Below are 10,400 nucleotides of genomic sequence, written 5' to 3' on the forward strand. Positions count from 1 at the left end.
TTAATATTTCTTTAAATATTTATACATCTATTTATTATATTTTAAAAGGAACTTTTTAATCTCCACGAGTGTTTTTCATATGTATTTTATTTAGTCTCATTAGAGGTTCAAAGACAACTACAATACTCCAGACAGTCTACTATTCAAGAAATACATTGAGTACAGACCTCTGAGCACCCATACCGAAAACAACGATTGTGTACCGCGTCTCATAACGTGGTACTGGATGAGCACATCTGAAGTAGTAGTGGTAATCTCCTCAGCGAATAGCGAGAGCGCGCGTGACTTAACTGTATGCGCCTGACGACCAATCAGACGGGTTCTATGCAAATTCCTTTCGCATTCCTACCGAGTACCACTTTGTGAGACGCGAACAGTACATGTAAATCAAAACGACGTAATCAGAGTAAAAAGCTACAACGCTGGTTAACAGTAAATATTTGGAAGTGTAACTCGAATACTAAATGTTTCAATAACCCATTCATTACGTTATCGTTGCAGTGAATATGGCATTCATTTCTCAACAATGGTTAAATTCGAAATTATAGCTGAAACTATCTGTATACCAAAAAATTATAAACAACACTTTTGAAACAGTTTAACAATTGAAAAACGGGTGAGATAAATTAGTTAACAATTCTAAATTAAACTACTTTTTATTATTAAGTTTAATTATCAGTTGGAAGATGTCGACCACTTCAAGACAAATAAATTTTTGAGTTTTTATTAAATTAATTTAGATCATTTTATTGGAATATTAAATAAAATATGTATATAGAATATGTAAGCCTCTTTTTATAAATAAATCTAAATAAACTAAAAAAAAAGAGAAATAGACGAAGTCTTAATTATATTAAAATACAGGCATTCAATCGTTCAACAAACGTTTCTCTCTGTTTTAATACAAACTAATTCCTAATTATTAGACTGCGGATCTTTATACATCTATGGCTTCAAAAAATTTTCAAAAAAAATGCTAGAAAATAAAATTCCACAGAATTTAGTACGATTTTTATTCATTTCAGATCTACAAAGACTACTACCACTGAAAATAACATTTTACATGATTCCACTTTCTTAAGATTTGCCTAAAAAAATTGAAAATTGCATAAACATCCGTAGTCTACTCATTATACTAAAATGCCTGCCGTCCGCAACACAATCGTATTATTGTCGAATACATTCGGAATTTCTTCTATGAACGAAAATACGATTAATCGATCGTGGCATGGTTACTTTCAATTGCGAGTCTTAGACTCAATATTCTGTGGCATGCAATTCCGATACGAGAAAAATGCGATTCGTAGAAAACTTATAAAACTGTTGGGACAAATACCATTTCCAAGATTGTGTATAAAAGCGATATAAATACGTATAAATAATTATACTATTAAAGCTGTAGAGGAAGCATCTCATTGTTTTATTCATAAACCTTGATGCCTCGGTTTTAAGTACAGTACTAGTGATATTTGTCGTATGTTATTTATAGTATAAACATCATCGAGAAATACCTTATAGCGTAATTTGTTTAAAAAGGAAGCTGTATATCACCGAAGGAAATTAATTTTTAATTTTATACTAACAGTCAACTAATCTATTGAATCGTAAATTATTAATAATGATATACAAAATCGATGGAAGTTAGAGTAAGAATGGCAACACTCATATTACATTTTTGACATTAATCTTTAGTTTCAGTAACCTTCATGTTTATGTACTAATTGTAAGACTTCAGTGATAAATCATTACCTCATAATTTGAATAATAATAATAAGAAATCGATAATTTGTAAATTTTTTGTGATGACTAATTAAATTATACTACATTCTTAAGACCCAGTTTCTCCATAGTGTACCTCAAAGAAGATGTCTCTATCTTTTGAATGAGTTCTCAAATCTTGTTATTTATAGATTGTAATTTTTTAAAAATGCACACAGGTAGTGTGCAAATCCTTTCAGAGAGGAATTTAGAACTAATTTAATTAGAAATGATTTATCGACGCTACAGGAGACCAACTGGAATTCATTTTATATTTACATTACAATTTTATCCCATTTTTCTGTTAATAGAATAGTTTTAATAAATTCGAGAAGGTATCAGAAACACTTATGGACAATGACTCAATCGTGGAATCAAAACGTTCTTTTCTAAAGTATACATCACTCACTAAACGCAGTTGTCGTGGAGAGTTCGAAGACATTCAACACGTACCTAATCAGACTCTTTAAAAGGAACAATTTTTCTAAATTCGACTTTCAGTGCTATATAGGAAAATTGTGTCCCTTCGTTTTCTATCATCGTTCAATCTTTCTCACGATTTCACATCACGCATTCAACTTGCCATCGCAATGTATTATAAATTTACCAATATCTCATCATCGTATCCAAATTTCCACCAATTCTCAGCCTCAATACGACTTGTTAAACGATTAGTACGCAAACTGTTGTCATACTAAACAAAATTTGGGTAACTTACTTCTTTCGTTATGTTTATAATACTAAATTGGCTGTTGTTTTTGGAAGAAAACGTCGTAGCGGTATAATCTAAGAAAAAATATAATAATTACAACGAAGACCATATTATTAGTTATGGATTTCATAACACAAATATATCATCTGTATTTCTCGTTATGGAAAGTAATAAATTAATTTGTCAAAAGCTAGTGTAATGTGATAACAACGTGTCGTTATCGTAGTTAATAATTAATAATAAATACTACAGCGTCACATTATTTTGACATTCTTGAGACAGCATGTGATCTCTCGGCGGTACACTCTCTGTAATAATTATATCACTAATACAAGAAAATATAGAAAACGTCTGACAACATTGTTTTATTTGTTAGTGTAATAGTTTCATTTATAGAACGAGAAAAGTATGTATCAAATATTTATGTTCGTCTGGAAAATTAAAAAATTATCACACTATCTCTAAACTTTCTGTCTGTTGATCAATGTTCTCGTCGATTAATGGTGGTGTCGATCAAACTTGACGTCGACGAATTTGTGTCAGTCGAAATGGTGTCGATGAAACTTGTATTAGTTTCATTTCGAAAATAAAGAGATGGAAATCGAATCAGATTATTCAATCGCGATACATATCAGTCGACTATTGAAGGCTCCAAAGAATAAAACTGTCATTATTAATAATTATACAAAGAATTTATAGTATCATCTATTCAAGTAATACAATCTCTCATATCTGAATATAATTCAGGTATTTTGATATAAAAATTCTTTATAATAATAGTTTACGATAAATTTTTGTGACAACAACTATGCAATTTCATAGTCGAAAAATGTATATGGTTCAGAAGCTACAAATTTAAACAAACTACACAAAATCAAAATAATTTATTGAAACTCTGAAACGATAAAATTCATTTTATATCAATTATAATTCTACATTTATCAGTACACAAATTTTAAAAAATCATACGATATTAAAAAAGTATTTGATTCATCAATATTTGTTTGTGTAATAGTTCGGATACAAGAGAGTCTTCCATATATAAAATGATATCTCAATATGAAAGTCAATGTCACAGAGTTGTTATAATTGAATTATTTCTAAACAAAATTCAGACGAAGTATAGGATTAATGTTCAAACAAATTGTCATGATATTTTTGAAATAGTAAACCCAGTGTATTGCAACACATTCTAGAAAACCTAGCCGAAGCTGTTTTCATTTTCTAAAATACAAGATGTGGACCATCAGGTTATAATCATGTATGGTCATTCACTCGAGTAGTTTCCTTAAAATGAAAGTGTAAGATAGTAATCTCACACCGACACAACATCTTTCTTCCTTAATTGGAAAACAACACGAGCCCGTAATCAAAAGAAACGTAGTCTCATTGTAAACTTAAAAACCAGTCTGCGTAATTTATCTTATAATAACCGTGACGTTTAAGTCCTCCATGAATATATAAAATATACAAAAAATATCGCTCTTATAAAAAACTATGAAAACTTTCTTTTCGGATTGAGATTCTTGCATAAAAATGAGGCTCTTGCCCAAATGCGTTGCTATAAAACGGTCAGTCAATAAATTCGTTTTCGCTAACCCTATATTATTTTCAAAAATTCTTCCACATAAATAATTAAATGAGAAAACGATTCTATTCTAGTAGTTTCCAAATTAAGTTTTCAGCTAAATGAGCAATTAGTTTATAATAAACCTTGTATACCCATATATCAAGAGATTCACATGTTGACAGTAATGGCGCCGGAAGATCAACCTGGTATCCGAAGATAGAGACACCTCATACAGTATATCCTATCGTACTTTCATTAAAGCGACATATGTTCGTCTGAAAGACTGACACGTAATAACACTGACTATACATATAACTCGTTAATCACTGGAAGAACAGAAATATTCGAAAGCTTCTAAAAATGGAAATTGGAACTTTCACTAATGATGATTAGTCATATCCTCATACGACCGCGTCGCCTGGTTGGTCAAAGCAGAATTCTTTAAATGATCGAAATGTACAAGTGAATTTCATAGACAAGGCGGTATCTATAAATCAATTTACAAAAAGACGTCAGTCAAGTTCAAATCTATTAAAATAATTTGAATGTATATTATGTAAACGCAATTGTTAAACGTTAGAGATGGAAGCAGTTTAGGAATACGATTTCGCAGCAGAGACAATTCGTTCAAGGAAACAACGTTTAGTACCCATCAGATTATTCATCCACTGCAAATCCTTGCTACAACGAGATCAAGTACTACGCGTTTGTTTCTTGCGTCTCGGTGCATTCCGTGGGTTTCAGCTCGAGCCACCAGTCATAGGGATAATGATATTTCTGAAGCTCGATACCCTCCCTTGGTACGGGCATTAATCGACCGCCGAACTGTTTCGCCGGTAAGGGAGGAATTACAAGTTGTGGCGGGAAGCATTGCAAACTTGGGGAGAACTCGCAGTCCGGAGGCAGCACTCTTCTTGTCCAACCGACTCTCCTTACCATTTGTGTCTAGAAAGAGAACACAATTTCCAATCAAATCTGTTGAGGAACTCGGGAAATATGGAGCTATTTGACATTTGTTGTTTTAACACTTTCTTAATTATGATTATTTCTTTATGAAATGTTTATCAACTTATTTGTGGCACTTCTCTGATTAAAACGAGACTAAACACGACACAATTCAGAGCTTATTTGCTTGTTTAATTCACGATTCAGTGGAACCTCGACTGTCCGAACCAATAATACAATAGACCCCCATTCCCATATAGTGCGATCGAGAAACTGGTTGAAAAGACTGTGTATATGTATTCTACGTGTGAGAAATGTACAAAAAAAATGTTATGAAAAACCATACATTCATTGTCACGATAAAATAATTTCTTGATCCCGAAGAAGTTGCGTTATGCCAAAAGATTAAATATATCTGATAAAATATGCAGAAAATTTTAGCAATATGTGACCTATTTTGCAGGCACGTTCTCCTGCCAGTAGAATCAGCATGCGGCATTCATAAATTCAGAAAATATTTCTGAGCGCATGATTTCCTGAACTTTTTGTTGCGAAACAAATATATCGAAAATTCTTTTATTTAAATACTTTTGATACATTCTGTATGCCCATTTGGGCTACAAAAAATACTCATTTTCTACATTTTAATTTTTTCAGAATCTCTGATAATGTTCTTTTTTTATTGCATTGATCTATTATACATTTTCAAAAAACAGAGTTACATAAAACAGTATCCAATGCTAAAGAGATGAGATAACAGCATTTGTAGAATAATGTTCTTCGCACTTCAATAATTAGTGCATTGATTAATGTTCCTAATAATATTCTTTATTACTTTTGTTCATAGGTGGAAGAATATGTTCCAGTATTTTAATGATTTTCCAAATAGTTTCCGTACCCGTACGTTTTGTGTCCCTATATATCTATGTTCCCTATCTTCTAGCATTTATCGTCAACAAGACACGCTTGCAAATGTTACGCAGCAATAAAGTCACGAGACGCTAATAAAGGAAAGTTCACCGATTTACTACCAAAAGCAATGCCAGCGAGCAACTTTCGGTTGTCCTAGTTATGTGCCACATGTAAAGCATGCCTCATAAATCGCGCAAAATACTCAGAACGGGACGCCGAATTTATAACTCATAACGGATAGTACTGCAACGTTAAATTTGCGAATGGATCGGTCTTGAAAGCATTAAAATTTTGCGGGCAGAAGTCGTTTGCATAGGGCATAGAGCAAGCTATCGTTAAATGCGAGATGTTATGACTTCAAGAGTTCCCGTATTTAAGGAACACACAGTCTAGACGTATTCGCCAAACATCCTGTGTGAGTAAAACCGCAATATCTCGTACAGAAAATAGCGTACTCATGCCATTCATACGACACAAAACCACGATGTGAGAATTATTACTGTCATTGAAAAATATTTTATAGTATCTCAAATAATTTTTCAGTGGGAACCTCTTCTTACCTATTTTTTCCCTGTGCATAATATTCTTACTTACAGCAGTACCATAATGTTCCAAATGCATCATGTTTCATCAATGGTTCAATAAGATTAAACTTTGTATAAAACTTTGTATAAAATATTACAACGAAGACATTGTACGTTTCAGCAAAACAAACAGAAAATGCTGAAGTTAAAAATTAAAATCCAAAGTTAAAAGTACACTTATATTTTATATCAAATGAAAAACGGAACATTTTGTAAAATTCTAATGTAAAGAAGACGATAACTTTTTAAATATTGTACTATACGATTTGAACTTTTTTGGTAAGCTAGAGCAATTAGTTTACTAAAGGATGTGAAAAGAAATTTTTTCAAAAATTGCAATTGATCGGAACTGTTGAAAAAATACTAAAAGTTGATTTTTTAACTTTTTTATGTGGGCCTATATTGAAAATTTAAAAAATTCGTTTTGTAGATCTGTGTCAATTACACATATTCAGAAAATTTCGTCAAAATCGGTCGATGTTGCAATGAGCTACAAACGTTTAAAGATGGTAAAAATTGCAGATTCTCCCGATTTATTGATGAAACTCTTGAAAATCTGCAATTTTTACCGTCTTTAAACGTTTGTAGCTCATTGCAACATCGACCGATTTTGACCAAATTTTCAGAATATGTTTAAATGACACAGACCTACAAAACGTATTTTTTAAATTTTCAATATAGGCCCACATAAAAAAGTTAAAAATTCAACTTTTAGTATTTTTTCAACAGATCCGATCAATTGCAATTTTTGAAAAAATTTCTTTTCACATCCTTTAGTAAACTAATTGCTCTAGCTTCCCAAAAAGTTCAAATCGTATAGTACAATATTTAAAAATTTATCGTCTTCTTTAGAGTGGTCTTAAACTTTTGTCCGCTACTGTATATGAAAACAATAACTGTCTGTTCACCATCTAGACAGAATTTCCACTGCTGTAATTGCGATGCCCTAAGCTTCACTATGTCAAATCGGGGTTTCCCAATCCCCTAACCGTGTTACAGAAATGCACAGTGCACGAAGATGCCATTTAATTCACAGCTAAGTGTCAGTTTAGAAATTATGTAAGGCAGTGGATGAACATTCGTGTCTATGGATCGTTTCATAACAAAAATTTGTAAAAAAGCAAACGAAAAGCTAGCAGACAACTGTGTCAGACATCTATAAAACTCAATGAGAAAAGCCAGAAACAAATTCGATCAAGGATGACGGTGTGCATATTATGAACAAACTCACAACTGCGTCCTCTTCGAAGACAACTACCTCCACCTTAGGAGCATCATCGCTGGCATCGTTCTCCTGTATACGGTAAACGCCAGCAGCGTGCATGTACGTGGCGCTGAGTCCAACTTCACGGAATGCTTTCGTGATGAGAACGTCGTCACGCAATGTATCCACCAAGCATAGCTCGACTTTCCTTACCCAAGGCAGAGCCCGGCCAATGCGAACTTGACCCCACAGTCCGCCAAGGCACAGGAAGTGCACGATCCCTAGTTTTGCCAGCACCAGGTGAGCCCTAGTAGAACCAGACGTTACAGTTAAACGCCTCGGTGAAACTCGATTTGGGAGAAATCTTTTACAAAATGAAAGTTGCACTTTCAATGGGTTGGCTGGAGTCGGGCGATTCACGATTGGTGTTTAAAAAAAGTACTTTCGCTGATGAACGCTTTTGTTGATTATGGGTACTGCCTTGATGTATGAGAAAACTTCCGGACCAACGTGCCATTTGTATCGTGTATACACAGTGTATGCAACATTTATTTTACGTTACGGTAACATAACGTATTGAATATTGTTCGAAATATGTAACGATCAGATTGTTTACATTATGAAAGGTCATGTGTAAAATTTGTGAACGCTCTAAAAGGTTTTCATTGTCTTAACCATCTTCATCAGACAACAAATGATATCCACTGTTGCCACCCTTCTTCGGTCATTAAAATGTCGAACTAAAGAATTCAAAAAATGATTTCCGCGTTCGAAGTTGAATTCTGTTGAATATAGATTATGACATAATATGCGATAATATGAATGTGGAATGTGGATGTTGGTCATATGTGGAAGCGTCGAAATATCTAATGTGCGCACTTCTTTTTAACACTAAACGAATCGAGCTATAAAAGTAACCGGCACATGTTGCCTCGTAAAAATAACAAGATTTCATTTATTTAGACTTTGCGCGGTTGTTATTGTAATATGTGCTCTTATAAAGATATTTATTAAATCATTTCTTATGAAAGCATGATTATAATTTCAGTAATTACAGAATAAAAAATCTAGAACCGGTCATTTGACTGGTCGTGGTAGGTTTAGTGTTAAATTGAACGAATAAACTAGTTAGTTCGTTTTTAACCATCGTTCTGTAATTAAACGTGAATTTGTTAAAGTTCTTAAATATTGTGTTCGTGTTGTATAAATTTCTTCCAACAATATTCCTCTAAAATTCTGACAAATTACGAATATGGAAAATAAATGTAGGACGTTGCAATACGTGACCTTGACTTGGTAGCAAGGAATTGTATTTGCGGTAAAAGCGTATTCGAGCGCCAAATGAGTTGGTTGTACTGAATCGTAAAACCGGTTTAATATACGTATCTCATTCAGGAGCATCGGAATATAATTAGAGAGAAAGGCTCCAAACTATTAATAAGTCCGAATCGGGGAATGCCTCCGCTAAGGAAGTGGAAATAGTCGTTCAAGACAGACATTACATGCATTGGACTCGGTAAGGGGTTCAGATGATTCTACTTAAAGTGAACCAACGAACTAACGCAAGGCCAATTATCATGTACTGTAAAGCCGCTAAGAAGTTATCTACAGCCAGTACATATCGGACCTGTAAGCAAGCTCGTGTAGTCTCTCCGTGTATTCCTCCGGCACGCTGCACGGTTGCTTGGGCTCCTCTTGCCGACTAAGACTATACCAGAACAACACTACCATCAGAACGAACGCTGCAAACGCTCGTAGCGGTGTGATGCGAAACCTTCTTCGCGGCCAGACGCTCATGCTGGTAACCTTGAACACAAAGGACTGCTCTCGTGAAAGCAAAGGTCCTGCGGCTCCCCGCGAGGAACCGAGGTTCAACTATACATAGAAGGATGTGGACCAACGAAATGAACGCACAAGTTCATTCACGAGCAATCACCAAGGTAGCTCCAGATCGAGCGAAGACACAAGTACCCTCACACGAACTGTCCCACATCGTGACTCGTCGTTATTGCGTAATTGCGAGGTACACCACGAGCGAACGCACCGCAACGCCGGTTGACTATGCAACGACGCGTGGATTCGCAACGTGTAATGCACATATGAGCCACGTGTTCACCAGGTCTGTACGAAATCAACTTCTCGCGACACTGCTTTTTTTCTCACCCTCGTTGCGCACCACCGTCACCGAGTATTTGCGAATACATCGCCACACTAGTCCCCCCACCACTCCCTCGTCAACGGTAGCCCCTTAGAAACGGCAACGTTGCATGCTGATCGATCCTCCTACCTCACCGGCAGAGCTGGGTAAGATAGTATCATCACCGACGAGATACCACCGACGGGATACTATTAAAGACTGCCAGCCCCTGTGTTATTCAGCGGGACCGGTAACCGGGCACGACGGGCGCGGGGATCACGTGGAACTTACAGTGATCTGAAATACCACATCGCTAAAAGTTCTACCAACGACGAGATACTCGTCAAGTAGAAGAAGAATGATATAGTATTTACCCATTCTGTAATTGCCTTATAATACTATCACCGACGAAATACTATCCCGTCTCTTTACCTAAATAGAACCAGACGATATATGACATTGTACACGCCCGGGGCAAATCAGCTTGGATAATACATATATTTTGATCTGAAGGAAGGTAAAATTGCAAAATGTTGTGAAAGACAATAGGTATAGGAATAGAATTTATTGAAAAATCA

The 10,400-nt window shown here is 34.8% G+C and overlaps 1 protein-coding gene across 3 annotated transcripts; it reads right to left on the reverse strand.

Moving 5' to 3' along the window:
* Positions 1-69: 69 nt before the first annotated feature.
* Positions 70-9,934, reverse strand: LOC143208457 (uncharacterized). Of its 3 annotated transcripts, none has more exons than XM_076422933.1 (4): positions 9,600-9,934; positions 9,313-9,491; positions 7,713-7,992; positions 70-4,985 (listed from the first exon to the last, which is right to left on the reverse strand). In XM_076422933.1, exons 2-4 carry the CDS (start codon positions 9,480-9,482, stop codon positions 4,740-4,742), a joined length of 696 nt encoding a protein of 231 aa, XP_076279048.1. In that variant the 5' UTR covers positions 9,483-9,491; positions 9,600-9,934; the 3' UTR covers positions 70-4,739. The 3 variants fall into 3 exon arrangements, with proteins under 3 accessions (XP_076279048.1, XP_076279050.1, XP_076279049.1); XM_076422935.1 differs by having other exon boundaries at positions 9,313-9,506; XM_076422934.1 differs by having other exon boundaries at positions 9,313-9,934.
* Between the last annotated feature and the right edge of the window lie 466 nt (positions 9,935-10,400).

The sequence above is a fragment of the Lasioglossum baleicum genome, chromosome 4 (assembly GCF_051020765.1).
Source record: "Lasioglossum baleicum chromosome 4, iyLasBale1, whole genome shotgun sequence".
Taxonomy (NCBI): domain Eukaryota; kingdom Metazoa; phylum Arthropoda; class Insecta; order Hymenoptera; family Halictidae; genus Lasioglossum; species Lasioglossum baleicum.

Excerpts from the sequence above, each read along its gene's own strand:
- LOC143208457 (XM_076422933.1), bottom strand. The coding sequence starts at position 9,482 with ATGAGCGTCTGGCCGCGAAGAAGGTTTCGCATCACACCGCTACGAGCG. Across the intron at positions 7,993-9,312 it reads CTACACGAGCTTGCTTACAG|GGCTCACCTGGTGCTGGCAA; the intron begins GTCCGATATGTA and ends TGGTTCTACTAG. Across the intron at positions 4,986-7,712 it reads TCTTCGAAGAGGACGCAGTT|ACACAAATGGTAAGGAGAGT; the intron begins GTGAGTTTGTTC and ends TTCTCTTTCTAG.